The sequence below is a fragment of the Rhamphochromis sp. 'chilingali' genome (genome assembly GCF_963969265.1).
Source record: "Rhamphochromis sp. 'chilingali' genome assembly, chromosome: 13".
Classification (NCBI taxonomy): Eukaryota; Metazoa; Chordata; class Actinopteri; order Cichliformes; family Cichlidae; genus Rhamphochromis; species Rhamphochromis sp. 'chilingali'.
The window spans coordinates 15,758,175-15,779,985 of record NC_137940.1 but is presented as its reverse complement, the minus strand read 5'-3'; the positions used below and the strand labels follow the sequence as shown (position 1 = coordinate 15,779,985).

The window sequence follows — 21,811 nt, the reverse complement described above, 5'->3', positions numbered from 1 at the left end:
CGAAAATCACTTGATTGATAAACAAGGGGGAGGGTGCATCCGGCCTCCTCGGCTGTAATTGGTCCAGCCCAGAGTCGATCATGACCAATTGGCCAATCCGACACCTTTCATTATATATACCCTTCCTAAAAAAAAAAAGAAAATCCATCGGCCCATAAAAACAAAAAATCGCCAGCGGCCCACCGGGCATATGCTCGGTATGCCCGATGGCCATTCCAGCTATGGGTGAGGGGTAGAAGTCCCTGGCAGCTCCGGGGACCCCGAGAGCTCCTCGAGATCGACATCCAGGACCCCCACAGCATCCTCGTGATGCTCCGTGGAGGGCGAGACAGGACGTAGCAGTGCGCAACGGCGGCGTGAACGCCGCTTCCTCTTTGAAGCGGCTGTGGACAAAACTTGACTTTCCATGGCGACCGGCTCCTCGTCCTCCAACCACATCCGTGCTAGAAAGGCAGCAGGAGACGAGTAGTCCGATTGAGGCAGCGAGGGTGGGCGGCAGGTGCGAGGCGGGCCGGTTGGCGAGAGCTCCTCCTCAGGGATGAGCCAGGGCTTCCAACGGAGCTCGTCCTCGCAATACGCCCGTAATACCTGCTGCCGCTCCTCCTCACCGAAGTCAATAGCAGCTGGGATCTCCTTGAGCTGCGTAGTGCAGTCAGGCGGTGGCGAGGATGCGGAAGACAATGGAGCGTGAGCCGAGGGTGTGTCGGCGGTGAGCCTCACCGTACCGACTCTGACTGCTTCTGGCTCACGAGGCAGCGGGGAAATGGAGCTACAGCATGGCTCTGGCGAGGGCTCACGCACACAGGACAGCTGCTGTTGCAGGCGGAATTGGAGAGTGGAGACGAGAAAGTCAATGATGAGGGGATGCAGCTCCTCCCATAACCAGGGGAATACGGACACGCATACCCCTACTTGGCGGACTAACTCTTCCCGTTCCTCCTCTCTGGAACACTGCAGCCACTTGCCGCATAGCGACTACACTGTTCGAATGATCTCCTGCTCTTGTGTCGCTGGGTCCGGCATGGTTGCGTCGTACTGTCACGATCTGAGGGGACAGACCGTGCGGTGGTGTGTGTGGTGGACCCAGGTGCGAACACAAGAGAGTAGACCGGAGTAAACCTAAACTGAAAGCGAGCCTTTATTGTGGCTGATGACAGGTCTCAACACAAAGCAGAAACACCGTGACTAAACTGAACCTAAACTAAACTGGGAAACAGATACTGATAAACTAAGGAGACTCAGAAAACCATGACGATGGTTTTCTGAGCCAGACTGGCCGGCCGTGAGGACATGGAGGGTGGGAACACAGACGACACAACACAGACTGTATGAAACACAGAGACTAAATACACATGAGGGATGATCAGGGGAAGTGGCCACACATGGGAGCACAGCTGACACACATGAACCTAACGACAGGACAGGAGAAGTGAAACTGAATACACTGACATTGAATACAGACTTTCAAAGTAAAACAGGAAACATGGAGACATGACATGAACTAAACATAACCACGCAGACATGACGCATGAACCAGGGAGACTTAGTACAGGGGGAGATGACATAAACAACTAAGGAACAAAGGACTAAACAGCAATCTCAAAATAAACTAGATGAGCTAAACTAGGGCACAAAAGAATACAAAAGATACATAAAACTCAAACACTGGTATGGGCAGAAATCTGTGCCATCAGAAACTGAATTTGAATAAGTTCAATTTGAATTTGAATTGCTCAGATTGAATCTGAATTGTAACTTGAATAAATGCTTTTGAAAACTGAATTTGAATTAGTCTAATTTGAAATTGAATTTATGGTTTGAAAATGAATTGATTTGCTTTGAAACTGCATTTTATCCTTTAAAAATTCAGCTCTCGAATAATTTCAGTTTCACTTCTCACCATTCAATTTCAGTTCCAAAATTCAGTTTTTTGAAACTTACATCCGGTTCCGGTTCAAGCGCAGATTAATAGAACTACGTTTTACTAGCGGACCGAAAGTGTTACTGACGGGAATCTACAGCATCTTGAGCTGAATTAAGACTTCAGAAGGCCCCTGGGCCTGCGGCTCGGTTCACTCTGGCACAGCTGGCTGCCGGCAGAGCCGGCGGGCACGCCGGTGCAGCCCCCTCTAGCTTCTGCTCGGTGGCTACTGGGTGACGCATCGTCTGGGGATCCCCAGCCCTTCCCATGAAGGTGGCACGGATGCCCCTCCGGTGGTCCTCCTTGGGCTCTCGCACTCTGGGGCCTCTGGTTGTCTGGGGCCTGGATCTCCTCCATGCCTGCTTCATGCCCTGGGGGACGGGGCTATGGCTCGCTACATCTTGCAGACCATTACATGTGGAAACCATTTGAATACAAGCGCGCTGATCCACACAGGTATGCACACGGGTGTTCACTGCTTGTAGACTTAAATTACACCTTTCTTGGCTGCTACTTCGAAGCACATTGTGCGCTGTCTGTCCTGCGTGCTGCACAACAACATTGAATATTTAGTATTTACTGCTGTTTACACTTAGCTAGATTAATGCAATGGTGTTGTGTTTAGTATGTTGCTCTGTTTTTTTGGGTTTTTTTGCTTGTTTTCTATTCTTCTCTCAGCAGGTGATCCAGGAGATTTTTATTTTTTTTCTCCCCCCCTTTCTCACTGTCCCTCTCCCCTTCTGTTTTTCCTTTCCTTCTTCTTTCTTTCTCCCTTTCCTATCCCTCACTCATGTCTGTCCCGTCTGTAACATCTGAAAATAAAATATAATAAATAATAAAAACAAAGATTGATCAAATGGACCAATACGGCAATGCCACGATGATCCATTTGGCAAAGTAAATCCATTGGGTATCCTTGTTGGTCTTCAGACAACAATTCTGACGGCTAAAGAACCAAATGGGACAGGCCACAAAAAAAAAAAAAAAGACTTCAGAAGTCATTCGTCATGTCGAATGACCAGCGGATAAACTCTCAGGTTGGTAATAAATGTATTACATGTATAAGAACAAGCGTCATGTTAACAAATGATAGCCGTACGGTAACTGTTATGCTTATTGTAGCTGTTAGCTAAAAATGCAAATTTAGCGTAGTTTGCCTTGAATTCAGCTTTGACAAACAAATATGATCGACTGTTTCTAGTAGAATTCCAAAGTTGTCATCTTGGACCCTCTCAGAGTACCCCCTCTGTATGCTTGCAGAGACCCCTACAGTAGGGAAACATGCAAAACGGTGCCCAAACCTTTGTATTTTAGCTTTATTTATGTCTTACACAGCATCCCAACTCTTTAGATAACGTAATAACTTTAGCTAAAGTGAATAGTTAGTCTAATTCATCAAATCAAATCAAATCAAATCACTTTTTATTGTCACATCACATGTGCAGGCACACTGGCACAGCACATGCGAGTGAAATTCTTGTGTGCGAGCCCCACAAGCAACAGAGATGTGCAAACACAACAACACAAACGAGCAAAATACAAGAATGGCCAACCTGAAACTAATAAATATATGTACAATATATAATAGTGTATGCATTTCTGGATGTGTATACTAAATATTTTCCTACGTGTGTGTGTGTGTGTGTGTGTGTGTGTGTATACACATTTTTACAAATTAAATAGTAAAAAAATAATAATAATAATAATAATAATAATAATAAAATATATAAAATATACAGAGTTGAATATGTGCAAAACAAGTGGCATTTATATACAGTGTGGAGTGCATAATGTTGAAGTTCCAGTAGTGAAGCTGAGGTGTCTATGATGTGTTCAGCAGTCTGATGGCCTGATGGAAAAAGCTGTCTCTCAGTCTGCTGGTACGGGACCGGATGCTGCAGAACCTCCTTCCTGATGGAAGCAGTCTGAACAGTTTATGGCTGGGGTGACTGGAGTCCTTGATGATTCTCCCCGCTTTCCTCAGGCAGCGCTTCCTGTAGATGTCTTGGAGGGAGGGAAGCTCACCTCCAATTATCCGTTCAGAGCACCGCACTACTCGCTGGAGAGCTTTGCAGTTGTAGGCGGTGCTGTTGCCATACCAGGTGGTGATGCATCCAGTGAGGATGCTCTCAATGGCACAGTGATAGAAGGTCCTGAGGATGCGGGGGCTCATGCCGAATCTTTTCAGTCTCCTGAGAAAGAAGAGGCGCTGCTGCGCCTTCTTCACTGTTTTGTTTGTGTGTACTGACCACGTAAGATCCTCAGCCAGATGTACTCCAAGGAACCGGAAGCTGCTCACTCTCTCCACAGCAGCGCCGTTGATGGTGATGGGGGTGTGTACTTCTCTGCACCTCCGGAAGTCCACTATCAACTCCTTTGTCTTTGCGACGTTGAGGGTGAGATGGTTGTCTTGACACCAGTGGGTCAGGGCGCTGACCTCTTCCCTGTAAGCCATCTCATCACCGTTGGTGATAAGACCCACCACTGTAGTGTCGTCCGCAAACTTCACAATGATGTTGGAGCTGTTAGTGGCTGTGCAGTCGTAGGTGTAGAGTGAGTACAGGAGAGGGCTCAGTACACACCCCTGTGGAGCACCAGTGTTCAGTGTGATGGGGGATGAGGTGATGCTGCCCAGTCTGACCACCTGGCGTCTGTCAGACAGGAAGCTAAGGATCCAGCTGCAGAGGGAGCTGCTCAGTCCTAGATCCTGCAGTTTCCTGTCCAGCTTCGAGGGAACGATGGTATTGAATGCTGAGCTGTAATCTACAAACAGCATTCTCACATACGTGTCTCTCTTCTCCAGGTGTGACAGGGCAGTGTGTAGTGTCAGGGCTATGGCATCATCAGTGGACCTGTTGTGGCGGTATGCAAACTGTAGAGGGTCCAGTGAGTCGGGTAGTGCAGAGCAGATGAAGTCCCTGACCAGCTTCTCGAAGCATTTGCTTACGATGGGGGTCAGGGCTACAGGTCGCCAGTCGTTCAATGAGGAGATGGTGGAGGATTTGGGTACAGGGACGATGGTGGCCATTTTGAAGCAGGCTGGGACTACAGACAGAGAGAGGGAAAGGTTGAAGATGTGCGTGAACACTCCAGCCAGCTGAGCCGCGCATGACTTGAGGACGCGGCCGGGAATCCCGTCCGGACCAGTAGCTTTGCGCGCGTTCACCTTCCTGAAGCACTTCCGCACATCCTCCTCAGACACCACGGTGCGCACACTGTCCGGTCTCATGGTGTTCGCTGCGTCGAATCTAGCGTAGAATACGTTTAGATCCTCACACAGAGAGGCCGTGGTCTGCGGTGTGCTGGTTTTCCCTCTAAAGTCTGTGATCGTGTTTAGTGTTTAGTCCCTGCCACATACTCCGAGGGTTGTCAAACTGTTGCTCCACCCTGTCCCTGTACTCACGTTTGGCTGCTTTGATCGTCTTCCGGAGTTGGTAATGTGCGTGTTTGTAGTCCGATGTGTTCGCGGAGGCAAAGGCGGTGTTCTGTGCCGCCAGTTCCGCGCGAACATCTCCGTTAATCCAGGGTTTTTGATTTGGGAAGGATTTAACTGTTCTGGATGGGACGACATCTTCCACGCATTTCCTGATAAATCCACAGACTGAGTCTGTGTATTCATCAATGTCTCTGGCGGCCACGTGAAACATTTCCCAGTCCGCGTGATCAAAACAGTCCCGCAGCGCAGACTCCGATTGGTCCGTCCAACAGTGCACCGCCCTCCGGGTTGGAGCTTCCTGTTTCAGCTTCTGCCTGTAGGCGGGCAGGAGCAGGATGGAGCAGTGATCTGATTGGCCGAATGGGGCGCGGGGGAGGGCTTTGTACGCATCCCGGAAAGAGGTGTAACAGTGGTCGAGTAGCCGGTTTCCACGTGTGTTAAAAAGGATGTGTTGATGGAGTTTTGGTGAGACTTTCTTCAGGTTTCCCTTATTAAAGTCTCCGGCTGTGATAAACGCTGCCTCTGGGTGTGCGGTTTCCTCGCTGCTGATCGCGCTGTACAGTTCCCTGAGTGCACGGTCAGTGTCGGCTTGTGGGGGAATGTAAACAGCCGTAATAATCACTGCTGTAAATTCCCTCGGTAGCCAGAATGGCCGGCACTTAATCATCAGGTACTCCAGGTCCGGTGAGCAGAAGGATTTGACCGGGTGCACGTTCGCATAATCACACCAGCTGTTGTTGATCATGAAACACACACCACCGCCTCTGCTTTTCCCAGTAAGATCCTGTGACCTGTCCGCGCGGTGCACAGAGAACCCCGGCAGTATTGTATTGCGGAGTCCGGTACTTTGTCCGATAGCCAGGTTTCTGTGAGGCAGATCACGCAGCAGTCCCGCATCTCTTGCTGGAATGAGATCCGTGCCCGAAGCTCGCACAGCTTGTTCTCCAGAGACTGCACATTAGCCAGTAATAAACTGGGTAACGGTGGTCTGTAAGTGCGCCGTCTCAGTCGAACCAGAACACCATATCTTCTGCCTCTGCGTCGGCGTTCGCGGCCTCCAGGGCCAGAGAACAAAGGCGTCTTAGGTGAGATGAATGGGGGGTCTGCAAACGGAGCGTCCGTGTTGCAAAACTTGAACTCCGGAAAGTTATAAGAAAGACCGTCTTTTATGTCCAGTAAGGTTTGTCGGTCGTACACAAGGAGACAAGTGCTGCTCGTGAAAAAATAAAGGAAAAGTAAAATTAAACACAGAAGAAAGCCGTTGCTTGGGGGAGCTCGCGACGAGGCTGCCATACTCGGCGCCATCTTGAAACTCAAGTGCAGCTTCATTAGTGCAGCATTAGTGCAGAAACTTCATTAGTGCAGCATTACTGGATCGCCTCTGTTTTAATCTGTTTTGTGAATCTTACTAGTTTAGTATAATTTTAATTCAGAATTACACCTTGTCAAAGAAATTAATAAACTTGTTTTAAATAAGGATTTTAATTTACAGTTAAAATGGGATTTTTAATTTCTTAGACTTAGAGAGTGTTTATGGTCATTGTGCCGTTACTTTCACAGCAAAATTGGGTACCTGGACCACAAGGTACAAAATGAAAGAAGGGAAAACAATATACAATGAATGAATGAATGAATGCTTTATGCTTTATTGGCCATATGCAGGTTGCCCCGCAGAGGAATAGGACCCCCCCCCCCCCCGACTTACACACACAACAAAGGCATCACATGGGAATACAGTCGGAGATCGGCAGCGTTACAGAGAAAACACTGAAAAAGTACACAACAATGGGAAAAGTACAAGAGGAAAAAAAAGAGACCTCTTCTCACGCTGGGCACCTATGGGAGGACAGCATCAGTGTAAGTGTATGTGTGTGCATGTCCAGAGTCCAGCTGAGACAGTGTCCTTCGCCCTATCAGGCTAAGTAAACAGTCTGCCAGCCAACCCAGGTGGCCTTGCATGGGATGGGAAGAATAGTCATCACACAGTCGTTATCCAGGAGTTGTTTTGGTCGGCTCCAGCCTTGGGCCTGAGCAGCTGGCGCCGTGGTGTCCATATGTTGAATATTGTTGATTTCTCCTTTCTCCTAAATGTGGTTCATGTAATGTAGGTCTGTATTGAAAGATCAAGGGATTGGGATGAAAAAATGAAAGCATCAATCATTTGTATTGTATAACTGGAAGATTTAGGGAATATGATGAATAAAATGAAAGAGTTATTCATTTGGATTGATGGAATTCTGATTGAACCAGCATTCAAATAAACCCCTCTTCTCCATCTTCTCCAACTTCTGCTAAAAGGTAACAACAAGGACTCCTAATTCAAGCCTGTTTCCACCGCCACTCCTCCAAAGTTGGCTGTTGTGCTCAATGATTGTTCAGGCATTTAGACAAATGAATTCTGCTGTCTTTTATAGGATGATGGATCTTGGAAAATAGGAATAGCCATTAGGAATTTTATGTGTAACTAATACAATAAGATTTGCACAGCTACCATTAGGAATCTTTTAATTTGAAATTATACCTTGTAAATGAAATCAATAAACTTTTGATTCTGTGCTATTAAATAAAGTGCTGTACAAATGTCCACATAAACAAAGGTGTTATCTATTACTATTATTATTATTAGCAGTAATAATAAAATATAATATTAATCAGGATCAGAGAATTTTACTACTGACTGAACCACCTATAAAAATGAATCCAATTGAGCCCCGTGTTGAAATTATTTTTAAAAACACATAAAATATAATCAAATACATAAAATATAAACAAATACATTAAATTAAGTTCAGATGTTTGGTGCACATAGAGTGGCATGTTTCTTAGTCATACCGGGTACATAAGCACAATGTTCAAAGCATTAGTCATTTATATTATAATACTGGAGTGTCTAGGGACAAAGATGAAAATTATGGAAGTTTAGCTATTTTTATTACATAATTGGGAGGACGAGGGATTGGGGTGATAAAAAATGAAAAAATAGGGATTTGTATAGACTTACCTTAAAACAAATCGTTGCCAGTTTGCTGTACTCTCATCACACTCTGACATCATTGCTCCTCCCACCCTAGTTAATGACGAGACAGGTCTTTCAGCCAATCAGACGATCTAGTTTGCAATCATTGTCTAGGGTAACAGTTCTTGGAATGTATTATTAAATTAAATAATAACAACAGAATCCAGTCTTTAAGGCTGGACCCAAACTATGCTGCAGGTCCCAAAGTCAAACGATTACTGTGGAATCACAAAAATTGTCTAAATTCTTTAATAAAATGATCAGCGTTGCTGCTCTACCAGGTGTAATAATTACGTTTAACATCCAGGCATCCATCTTTTTTTCCACTCGATAAAAGTTAACATGACAGTTCCCGGTGGTAAGGAACAAATGCAATCGCATGGCAGGATGCTGTAAATGGACCAAACTTCAGTCAGGAGAACAACTGAGAAAATCCATCCACAATATGAGGTTAGTCATTAATTAAGAACTTAATTTATCTCAAGGAAAATTCGTTTGTCAGACACATGCTCAATCATCAACCACTTAGATGTCTTTTTCTGTCTTCCATGATTGCTGTTAGGGGTGGATTTTGATTATCGATTTATCGATTAAAATAGATTCTAGCTTAGATAATGTTGTATTGATTTATTAAAATCCTGAATCGATTTTGAATCTAATTCACAGCTAAAACAGTGACTTAGAGCAGGTACGTGGATTCTGCACACATGCACCCGACAGATCAGAATCAGTGAGATGTCGCCTTTCTCACCTGACAACACGGACGCGCTCGGGGCTGAAAGCCGACAGTTCACTGATTCTGATGTTTCAGTGGGTCAGCGCTTTATGTTTACGCCCTTTTTGCGATAGATTCTGAAGCTGCAGGTTGTATCTCTCTAAACAATATTGACTAAACCAGCAGCAAAAGAAGATCCAAAATAAGCTTCACATTTCCCTTCACATAAACATCATCATAAATTTCATCTTACTTTTGGTGCTTTGCTTTCACCACAATAAAAATCACACTTCATGCAGAGCTATCTCTCTCTCTCTCTCTCTCTCTCTCTCTCTCTGTGTGTACTTCAAAAACAGTTTCTTGTCTAGAAATCTCAGTTTTCTGCATTATTTACTTGCTTATTACGCACAAGTCTACCATTGTTTACAACGCTGTCAGACGCTGGTTTTTTTTCGCTTTTACTTACTTCCGAAAAGAGAGCCTAATTTTTGCTGTTCAATCAGCTACTGAACAAATGTAAACTTTTTAAAAATTGTGCAAAATTGCATAATGCTTGGTTTTGTCTCTAATAACACCTCAGTAACTTTGCTCTATTTCACTTCAGCAGCATCATGTTTATATGTTGATTAATTGTTTTCTTTCGTTTTTGATCTACTGCAGAATATATTTAAGGTCATCTGCTATAAAATCCCTGGCCAGGAAAATGATCGTGATCAGAATTTTAATATTTCTGACTGTCTGAGGCAAAAAATTTAACTGAATCGAATCAATCGATTTGGGACATTGTGAATCGGAATCGAATTGATTCTAGAAATCCGTGATGATACCCAGCCCTAGTTTTTGTCCCACTTATCAGCTTTATCCCCTAGTCAAGTCCATGTCTGTTATGTTTCCTTTTTTACTTTGAAAGTCTGTGTCCTATGTCAATGTATCAAGTTTTGCTTCCCCGTTTATTAGGATCAGCTATGCCTCCCTCCCGTTTGCTATCCCTCGTACTGCACATTCTCCACAACATTCGCCTTCACCCCCTTCACTGCTCACCTGCTCTGCTTGGTGGAGGATGTGCAGCCCGGCCCGGCCTGAAGCTCTGTTAGCTGCCTGGCCAGCAGTTTGGTCATCAACTCTGCCACCAGCTCCATTTTCACCTCAACAATTACTTCAGTCATTAGCTCAGTCTCCTGTTCAGTCACCCTCAGTTCAGTCACGCTCAGCTCAGTCGCCCTTAGTTCAGTCTCCTATCCAAATTTCCTGTATTGCCACTATCCAAGTCTCCTGTGTTGCCGCTAGCTCAGCCATTAGCAGGGCCTGCACCTCAGCCATTAGTTCAACTTCCTGTTCAGTCCATCGCTCAGTCGCCCCTAGCTCAGTTATGTGCTCAGTTGCCTTTAGCTCAGCCATCAGTCCACTCATTGGTTCAGCCATCATCTTCAACTACTCATCTTAAGCAGGGAACACACTTCATAGAAACATTTAATGGTTCTCAAAAAGCTGGCCATGTTAGAGACAGTAACTCCCTCCAGGGCCTCCCAGAGGCTGAGTGCCAGCCACCAGCCGACTCAAGACCCTTGGAGGTTAAGACACCAGCGCCAACAACTACTTCACCTTCCGCCTCCGTCCTCTGCTGGGTTTGTTGGTGAACATTTTCAGCTCCCTGAGGACTGCATCCCGCTGTTGCTACCTGAGCCAAACCAATTTGCTGCTCAACTCCAGCCAGTGTAAGGAATACCAGAGGTCTCTGAGCCTACCGGTTCTGTTTTGTGCTTGCCAGAGGTCCCTGCATCAGCTGGTTTTGCTCTGTATCTGTCAGAGGTCCCTGCAACTGCTGGTTCCTCTCTTTGTCTGCCTGAGGTCCCTGTACTTACTGGGTCCATGTCTGTCTCCGCTGGAGGGTCGGAGGGTCCCATCCAGTCATCTGCCTCCACTGGAGAGTCCGAGGGATCACCTCAGCTGTCTTCTGCATCCGCTGGAAGGTCCCAGGAACCTTCTGTACAGCCGGCCTCCGGACCAGCTTTTCACACAGTGGGCCTCCTGAGCTGAACCTTTTTGGACTATTGTGCTCATGGCCTACGGGTCAACCCTTGAACCATCAGTGAACTGTTCCGTGAGCTCCTGCGTTTCTCGTGGACTTTCTGTTTTCACCTTTTGGGTCCTCAGTTATTCCTCTACACAGCTCACTCCGCTAGCCGTGAGAAGTTGTTGAAATACAGCAGGAGCAAAATAATCACATAGAGTGCAATGATCACAAAAAACAGCAATGAGGATTATCTACATGAACAATTTGTCCAAACATCCACGTCTGCACCTGAAAGTTATCAGTTTCTACGAATAAAATGTAAACATGATTGGATTTATTATAATGTATAAAATATCAGTGTATTAAGAAGAGAAACTGCTCTTACCTACAAAGTTCTTATACAGGATGTTCAGCTTGTTGGCTCTGGAGTTGACCAAAGGGTGCTTCATTGTGAGCTTTCTAGGGAGCTTGGAAGGAAAAATGCCTGGATTTCCTTATGTTGCTTGCCGATGTTTCACTTCTCTACCAAGAAGCTTCTTCAGTTCTAAGGTCAAACATATTGCTTATTGCACTGTAGAGGCTGGTGAGAGACAGTATTTCGTTTCAGGCTGGGTAACACCATACGAAATGACAATAAACCTCTTGAGTCTTGAAATGGTGGAGAATCCCAGATTTAATCCCTAAAGGAGTGACCCCCAGGGGGTCTACGATGACCTAAACTAGGATGACCTGAATTACTGAGAACCTTCACAGATTTATTTTGAACAACACTTCACATTTGCATTTCCACTAATTGGAGCACAAATAATTTTTAATATCTACAGCATCAGTTAAAACCAATAAATCTGAGAAGTCAAACGCATAAAGAATAAACAGTAAAACACACCTGCTATGATTGATGTTTTTATTCTGGTTTTTTTTTTTTTTTTTTTTTTTTGGGGGGGGGGGGGGGGGATCGATTTCCAAAGACACACTGCATACAGAGAAAAGTAAAAAAAAAATCCCTTAATATCTTTGAATAATTGATTAAGATTTATTTTCTATGGTTTGCATTAGGAAATGGGATGGGAAAAAAATGAAACATTAGACATTTCTTTGCCAAAATTGGATTGAAAAAAACTGAATAATTAGTTATTTAGATAGAAGAAATTGTAATTGGGCTTACCATTAAACACATCACAATGTTGTTATTTGGAATCAGGTATAATTTGTGAGGACTTTTATTTGTGTTAATTCAGCTAATGTTATTAATAACATCTACATAGCATGCCTGTATAAAATATGAGTTATTTGGAATTACAGCTTGGAAATGAAATCCATGACTAATGATTGTAGAACAAAGACACGTCATTTTCAAATTGAACAGAATTTTTTTTATTGATTTTATTTTTCTCCATTTGGCATTGGTTATAAACAACATATGCATATCAAATTTTGTCTTTTTTTAAACAACTATTATTTTAGAAGTAAAAAAATAAAAACAATACTTAAACTTAACTAAAAAACTTGCATGATCAAAGTGAGTAAAATGTAAAGAAAAAAAACCCAGAGCAACTGTGTAAAATCAGTAACAAAAAAACTCACATGATCACAAAGGTCTTGAAAATTTAGTATAATTAAAAATTGCAACCAAAGAACTCTGAGATCAACAGGATCTAACATTCACATTCTCACTCTGGACATGACCTTGTCCTTGTGTTGTCATTGTGGTCTCATTCCTTCCTCTGTTGTTCCTTCTGATCTCAAATAATTTTTTTCTTCAGCTATGGTCTCCATCTGTGGTCCCTGTTCCTTTATGTCTGTGTCCTCTGTGCTGAGTGCTTTGTCTTTTTCTGTAGTCTCTGTCTGTGTTCTCATTCCTTCCTCTGTTGTTCCTTCTGATCTCAAATTATGTTTTTCTTCAGCTGTGGTCTCCATCTGTGGTCTCTGTTCCTTTATGTCTGTGTCCTCTGTGCTCAGTGCTTTGTCTTTGTCTGTAGTCTCTGTCTGTGGTCTCATTCCTTCCTCTGTTGTTCCTTCTGATCTCAAATAATTTTTTTCTTCAGCTGTGGTCTCCATCTGTGGTCCCTGTTCCTTTATGTCTGTGTCCTCTGTGCTGAGTGCTATGTCTTTTTCTGTAGTCTCTGTATGTTGCCCATTTTTATCTTCAGCTATGTCAATTGTGCTCAATCCTTTGTTCTTTTCCTTATTTTTTCTTGTAATTTCTCTGACTCTTTGTATGACTTTTTGTCTTTTGCTGGTATCTTTAGGTGCCTCTTTAGTCTTGTGACTTCTGAGCATCTTTGGACTTAACAGCTGTTTTGCAGTCAGGCTCTTTGGTCTTTTTCTTTCTCGCTTGTTGCCCTTTTGCCTTGTTTCTTTGCTTTCATCACACTTCGCCAAAGAGCTTTTCTTCATTAGAGAACTTTTCCTCTTTTTTGGGTGTGCCACCAGAGACTCATAGCTAGTCCCAGGGCCATCTTCTTTTACTCTAACTGTGTCTTTGTTTTCAGTTGTTCCTTCTGTTCTCAAATTGTTTTTTTCTTTAACCCTGGTCTCCATCTGTGGTCCCTGTTCCTTTATGTCTTTGTCCTCTGTTCTCAGTGCCTTGTCTTTGTCTGTAGTCTCTGTTTGTGGTCTCATTCCTTCCTCTGTTGTTCCTTCTGATCTCAAATCATTTTTTTCTTCAGCTGTGGTCTCCATCTGTGGTCTCTGTTCCTTTATCCCTGTGTCCTCTGTGCTGAGTGCTTTGTCTTTATCTGTAGTTACTGTGTGTTGCCCATTGTCATTTGTGCTCAATCCTTTCTCTTTTTCTGTAGTCTCTCTCTGTGTTGTCATTCCTTCCTCTGTTGTAACTCCTGCTCTCAAAATGTTTTTTTCTTTGACCGCGGTCTCCATCTGTGGTCTCTGCTCCTTTATCCCTGTGTCCTCTGTGCTGAGTGCTTTGTCTTTTTCTGTAGTCTCTGTCTGTGTTCTCATTCCTTCCTCTGTTGTTCCTTCTGATCTCAAATTGCATTTTTCCTCGGTTGTTGTCTTTTTCTGTGGTCCATGTTTATCTCTGCCTATGTCCTCTGTGCTCATTCCTTTTATTTTTTCTGTAGTTTTTCTCACTACTCCACTGGAAACTTCTTGGTCTATGTCTGTTGTGTTCAACAAGGCTTCATTGTCTTCATCTATTGTCTCTGTTTGTGTTTGGTTCACACCCTCAGTTGTTTCCTTTGGTCTAACAACTTTTTGTATTTGTGTTTGGATTGCATTTCTTTCTAAGATAATTTTAGGATATTCCCAACATTTGAACTTGTTTTTAAGAAACTGAGTATGACTATACAAGTCTCCTCTGTCCTTTGTGGCTTTTCCCTTTTCTTTAGCATTATCTTTACCTTTGGTGGATCCCAATGTACCTGCTGCTGTAAGGTCAATGTGTTCACGGTTATCATCATAATCTTCACTTTCACTACTCTCTGTAGTCACTTTTGCTCTTCCCCTGCCACTCTGTTTATGTCGGTGTTTTCCAGATGTGTCTGTGTCAATGGTGTTTGCGTGCTGTTTGGTCTTCTTTTTCACAATTTCTCCTCTTGTGGCATTTTGACTAGACTTTCTTTTCTTTGGTCCAGCATATCTTCTCTGCAACACATCTTCATTGTCTTCTGAGGTTGTAGATTCCTCAGAGTCTCTGGTTCTATTGTTCACAGCAAGTGCCTTTGCAGCATTGTTGCGGCACTTGAAGGCTTCGTCAAAGTTTAAATCTGCCTCATAAGGTCTCTCTGCAGTTGCGTCAGAATAGCACATCATCCGGTGGACTTGTACCTTGCTTTGGGTTCCCAAGGATCTCCCACTCTACAAATGTAAACATTAAATAATGTTATTAATTGCACTAACATTTGACATTTTCAAGGAGATTTGCAGAGCTAAGGACAGAACCACAAAAAGAAGTACAACAGAAGACAATAAAAAGAAAAAGAAATGTCCTTTCAACATTATAACACTGGGAGTAAAACCAGGAAGGGTGACTGTTTTATATCATCACTCTAAAAAGATAGGAAGGTAAAAACACTGAATCACCATAAAGTGGAAACTACTCACAAAAGTGCTGATGCTGCTCCTAATCATAGAGAAGGTTGGTTTTCCTGGGATACCAAACTTCCTCCATGCATCTTGGAACGATGTCAGCATCTTAGCATAAGGCCCTCCATTGGTGTTGGCAAACATCAGTTGTGATGATACACCAGGGTATCTGTGGCGGTGGTACACAAAGCGGTGAAACCATATGTATTCGTCTTTCGTTAGGGGAACAAGTGCATGGCCAAATGTTTCCTTGGTCTTGTGCTCTTTTACCTGTAAAAGAATCAGCAACTAAATTACATTGCACACAGTCATTGATGTCGCTGGTAAGAAAATATCTTTAATCAGGGAGAGAAATAATTGCTTAATGATTTTACTCTGATTATCCGCCGGCCATCACCATCCGCTTCAGCAGTGCCAACTTCCTCAACTGTCATATTTGATATGACGCCTCTTCTGTGCCCAGTTGTGCAGATGACAAATCCAGCCAGAAGACCATAGAACCAGTCTAGGTTCTCAGTTGTGGGATTTTTCTCAAGCTCGACTATTGAGTAACATAGAGGTTGCACAGTAAGACACAAGGGATAGGGAAGCATATCCATTATATTCAGTGTTGGGGAGTAACGGAATACATGTACCGCCATTACGTATTTAGAATACAAAATATGAATAACTGTATTCCGTTACAGTTACCGTTTAAAAAGGTGGTATTCAGAATACAGTTACTTTGTTGAAATAAATGGATTACACTGCAGTACTTTCCTGTTTCATTTTGTCGCGGGTCAGGACTGTTTGGGTTTTGTTTGACAGCTACGTTCTGTTGTTCCAGGCGGCAGCGTTACGGTTGCCATGGTTACAGGGCGACGCTCTCTCTCTCTCTCTCTGCGACTGTGTGTTTCCTGGGTGAGAGAGCGCCTTTTTGTTGTTGTTGTTGTGCTAAGCTAACAGGCAGAATGCTACAAGCATAGCTCTAAAGAATGTAGCATCATGGGCAGTGTAGTCAGTGTTGCAGGGAGAATGGACTGCCATACACGTTATGGGTCTGTGAGCGCGAGGAGGGAGAAAAAGGGGAGTGGAAAGGTACGTGTTGTCGTCGAGGAAAAACAGGAGCTGGAAGCATGTAAATATAATAATAACCACTTCAGCCAAGAAGAGTGCCTGACGAGCCCAGTTGTAAGTAAGCTATTAAGACTCGACTGTACACCGTGTTCGTGTTTTCCTCCGAAAACAATAAGTTCCGTTGGAGCAGCCTTTCAACGCCTCTCTCTGTCTCTCGCAAGAAAAGTTGACCCACACAACAAAGTAAAGCTATTTTTCGGCTACGAGCCGACAGGGACCCCGCCGTATTAGTCAGAGGTCCCTTTACTACAGTTCGGAGTCGCGGACCTTCAGTAATAGTAATAAATCACACAGCAATAGTACATTCACGTTGTTGTAAAAAGCATGATAATATATTAAGTAATCCAAAGTATTCAGAATACGTTACTGTCATTGAGTAACGTAACGGAATACGTTACAGAATACATTTTGGGGCATGTATTCTGTATTCTGTAACGGAATACATTTGAAAAGTAACCTTCCCAACACTGATTATATTGCTATATACTCCCCCTAATATAATCCTATATAAACATCACAAATGCTACTGTTTGTATATGTATTATATATTTGAAGAAAAATCAAAAAGTCCAACAAGTGATTATAAATGAGCAGTCTGTTATAATTGAAAGCAAAAAGTTCGGTCATATATTTCTGTAAATCTGAGATTCTGAACTATATATACATACAGATTACAGCTGGTAAGTAAATATTATATAATTTCTCATTAGCAGAGATATTATTGGGGTTATTAGAGTTGTCCTTATGGAGAAATGAACTACACACTTACCAAGTGCTTCAGGGATGTGTGTGGTGGCCTTCTTGAGAAAATCAGTGATGTGGACAGGATCTACAAGCATTTCTAAAAGACACAGAATGTTTTTATGTTCCTGCAGCTCCAGTCATGCTCATTCATGCTGCACGCAATGATGTAAATATAAAACAGGTTGTATTTCAGACCTAATACAGATTTTATGATATATTGAATTGAAATTGCTAATTCAAGCAACCAATGATTTATGAAGAAACATCCTGAAAAACAACAGGGGTGCACAAAAACAACAGGTTGTAGTTTAGACCTAATTTTTTTCAAAAAATTATTTTGTAAGGAAGAAGAACTGGCGACCAGAGCTCACAGTATATGAAAATGAATTGGATTGCCATTTTGAACTTAAATCTTACTTTCCAATCCAGAATACTAACCCTTTCAATTTATTTATCCTTCTTCCTAAACTTTCCAAGTTTACCAAGCTTAGTACTGAATATAACACATTCATGTGAAAAATTAATTCTTCGATCTTAAATATGATCAACCTATCTCTAATAATCGGCTATGTACCACAGGCCTTCAAGCTGGCTGTAGTTAAACCTTTACTCAAAAAGCCATCTCTAGACCCAGCAGTATTAGCTAATTATAGGCCAATCTCCAACCTTCCTTTCATATCAAAAATCCTTGAAAAAGTAGTTGTCAAACAGCTAACAGATCATCTGCAGAGGAATGGTTTATTTGAAGAGTTTCAGTCAGGTTTCAGAGCTCAGCACAGCACAGAAACAGCTTTAGTGAAGGTTACAAATGATCTTCTTATGGCCTCTGACAGTGGACTCATCTCTGTGCTTGTCCTGCTAGACCTCAGTGCAGCGTTCGATACTGTCGACCATAATATCCTATTAGAGCGATTAGAACATGCTGTAGGTATTACAGGTACTGCGCTGCAGTGGTTTGTATCATATCTATCTAATAGACTCCAATTTGGGCATGTAAATGGAGAGTCCTCTTCACACACTGAGGTTAATTATGGAGTTCCACAGGGTTCAGTGCTAGGACCAATTCTGTTTACATTATACATGCTTCCCTTGGGCAGTATCATTAGAAGACATAGCATACATTTTCACTGCTATGCTGATGGCACCCAGCTCTATCTGTCCATGAAGCCAGATGACACACACCAATTAGTTAAACTGCAGGAATGTCTTAAAGACATAAAGACCTGGATGGCCGCTAACTTTCTGCTTCTTAATTCAGATCAAACTGAGGTTATTGTACTCGGCCCTGAAAATCTTAGAAATATGGTATCTAACCAGATTCTTACTCTGGATGGCATTACCTTGGCCTCCAGTAACGCTGTGAGGAACCTTGGAGTAATTTTTGACCAGGACATGTCCTTCAACGCATATATTAAACAAATATGTAAGACTGCTTTCTTCCATTTGCGCAACATCTCTAAAATTAGAAATATCCTGTCTCAGAGTGACGCTGAAAAACTAGTTCATGCATTTATTACTTCCAGGCTGGACTACTGTAATTCATTATTATCAGGATGTCCAAAAAACTCGCTGAAAAGCCTTCAACTAATCCAAAATGCTGCAGCAAGAGTCCTGACAGGGACTAGAAAGAGAGAGCATATTTCTCCTGTTTTGGCTTCCCTTCATTGGCTTCCTGTTAAATCCAGAATTGAATTCAAAATCCTGCTCCTCACATACAAGGTCTTAAATAATCAGGCCCCATCTTATCTTAATGACCTTGTAGTACCATATCACCCTATTAGAGCGCTTCGCTCTCGCTCTGCAGGCCTACTTGTTGTTCCTAGAGTATTTAAAAGTAGAATGGGAGGCAGAGCCTTCAGTTTTCAGGCCCCTCTTCTGTGGAACCAGCTTCCAATTTGGATTCGGGAGACAGACACTATCTCTACTTTTAAGATTAGGCTTAAAACTTTCCTTTTTGCTAAAGCATATAGTTAGGGCTGGACCAGGTGACCCTGAATCCTCCCTTAGTTATGCTGCAATAGATGTAGGGTGCCGGGGGATTCCCATGATGCATTGAGTTTTTCCTTTCCAGTCACCTTTCTCACTCACTATGTATTAATAGACCTCTCTGCATTGAATCATATCTGTTATTAACCTCTGTCTCTCTTCCACAGCATGTCTTTATCCTGTCTTCCTTCTCTCACCCCAACCAGTCGCAGCAGATGGCCGCCCCTCCCTGAGCCTGGTTCTGCCGGAGGTTTCTTCCTGTTAAAAGGGAGTTTTTCCTTCCCACTGTCGCCAAAGTGCTTGATCATAGGGGGTCATATGATTGTTGGGTTTTTCTCTGTATCTATGAAGCGCCTTGAGGCGACTTTTGTTGTGATTTGGCGCTATATAAATAAAATTGAATTGAAATGAATTGAAAAAAGGAAATATCAATATCCTAAATTTTGATAGTCTCATTTCCGTGACCATTTTTGTCTTTGTGTTTTTTGACAGTATAGTTCATTTTATCAGTAGGTATCTTTAATTTGATTACTAGTTTGCTTATTGTTTAGATATTTTATGTTTTTTCTTTCTGCATTTGTATGTTTAGTTATGTGTTGCCACTGGTTAGTTACTGGTCACGTTTCCTGTTTTTGGTGCCAATTTTATGTTGTTTAGTTTAATTCATTTACCCCCTGATCAATTTTGTTTTCTAGATCTGTGGTAGATTCTCTCTGCTTTATTTTTGTCCTCCTGAACTTTGTATATGAATTAGTATCCATGGTGTGCCTCTGTTTCCTTGTGGTGACATACTGTTTTCCCATGTAGAAAGTAGATAAAAAGAAAGTAAACAGAAACTAGAAAATGAAGCCTAACAGCTCTGCATTTCCTAGTTTCTGTTTACTTTCTGTTTTGTACATTGTATACAGTGGTACTTCTGAAATATCATTGTGTTTGTCCGCTATATGATATGTTGAACTGAAATTGCTAATCCAAGCAACCAATGATTAATAAAGAAAAACCATGAAAGTTATCAGGGTTCCACAAACTTTTGCATGCCACTGTGTAAATACAGCACAGAAAATATATACTTGTATACAATTTATACTTTAGATTATAACATTTTGAGTCCTCCTTCCTCACTACATCACAGTAATGACATTGTGACATTTATAAATAATGTATTTGTTACACATGCTAGGTAACGACAGTGATGAATAAGTAGTAAAGTTGGATCTTACGTGATTTTTTGATCCGGATGGCTTGCCTGTGGGTGTGTAACTCCCTTCTGCTCTTCTTCATTTCCAACTGAAGTGCAAATAAAGTCCCCTTTAAAGCCTTACGGGAGGCTCTGACCTCTGGCAGTTGTGCATCAATTAGAAATTTCAAGAACGCCCTCACATTTCCAATCCGAATCCTTTTGGTTGTCACGGCATGTTTATTCAGATAAGTTGTCCATCTAAAAAAGGCCCACAAACAAACACAAATCAGTAATCACTTTAGTATTATTGAGATTACTGGACTAATATATCACAGATATTTGTAAAAATGTACTCAGTCAGTCTTTCTCTGTTGTCCATAAATGCAAACGTCATTGCAGGGACTTGATTGTGAGACATGAAATATGCCCAGGCACGGACATGATGGACCCGTTGTTTGGCGTTGTCGACATCCTTTTTACTTGTTCCACAAATGTGCTGAAACCAAGCATTCAGGACTTTCTCTGTTTAAAATAAAGTGTAGTAACAACATAGCAATTAGGAGTGTCATGACAAATTGATGAAGTACAGAAAACATTCTTCTAATTGAATTGGTTGACAATGATATTTGGAAGATATTGCTAATTAGCAGGATTTAACTTCCTTGATAGAATTCAATTAAATTCCATTCAAGTCACAACAACATTTGCCTCAAGGCACTTTATACTTTAAGATAGAGCCTACAATAATAAATAGAACAACCAGTTATCCAAATTCACATTACACTACACAACAAAAAACACTTTTGTTAAATAATTCATACCAAATTTAGGAAGCCGGGCTGTTGGGTCAGGTTTATGTCTTTCAAATTTCTGGCGCTTTGGGGGGTTGAGGGGTTTGAGGCCAGGTTTATCCTTAGAGGATTTCAGTCTTTTCAGTTTACTTTTCAGTTGTTGTAGTTTCAAATGCAGTTCTTTGCAATTTTTGCAAGTCTGATGTTGGACTTGAGCATCATCTGACTGATTGACAGGGGAATGGACTGAGCTGTCTTCTCTAATCTCTGCAGATTCTTCACTGGTATCACTGCTATCACTTTGCTCCTCTTGATCACTGCTTTCAGTCAGCTGCTCTATGTCCAGTGAGGTCACCATTGGAGGCTGTGGATTTGAACGTCTGAGAGCTTTGAGGGCTTTCAGATTAGCCAATCGTTTCGCTGTCCTCATTACTTTCTTCTGATCTGATTTCTGAAAGGGTATAAACAATAGAACAGCAATGTTTGAGAAAGTTAGTGAAACATGTCACATAAGAATGCATTCTAATTTAACAACAAAATGTAAGCTATACAAAACACTAACCTCAATCTCACAGTGGACATTTTCCAAGTGCTTGTCCAGTCTTATACGGTTTTTAACTTTACATACTGGACAGTCCAGCCTGCCCCTGTAACTGCATATCACATCCAGTTTGACAAATGTAACTACAACTACCACTTTAAATTGTTGCAATGTTTTTTCATATACTGTATGACAGTGACTTACACTGTAGAGCAGTAATTTAGCAGTAAATGTAATTCTTCTTTGTTTACAACATGGTGGTATTTTTTTAAATGCTGCCCAACTGCAACATATGGAATCAAGCATA

General features: G+C 42.3%; 1 protein-coding gene across 1 annotated transcript; it reads right to left on the bottom strand.

Moving 5' to 3' along the window:
• Positions 1-219: 219 nt before the first annotated feature.
• Positions 220-21,811, bottom strand: LOC308408763 (uncharacterized protein; the record flags this gene model as incomplete). The annotated part of the gene is made up of 9 exons (XM_080901174.1): positions 21,709-21,811; positions 21,526-21,616; positions 20,994-21,414; positions 20,526-20,694; positions 20,213-20,430; positions 17,032-17,103; positions 15,521-15,687; positions 15,165-15,416; positions 220-813 (listed from the first exon to the last, which is right to left on the bottom strand). The coding sequence occupies exons 3-9, from the start codon at positions 21,391-21,393 to the stop codon at positions 220-222; spliced, it is 1,872 nt and encodes a 623-aa protein (XP_080757300.1). The 5' UTR covers positions 21,394-21,414; positions 21,526-21,616; positions 21,709-21,811.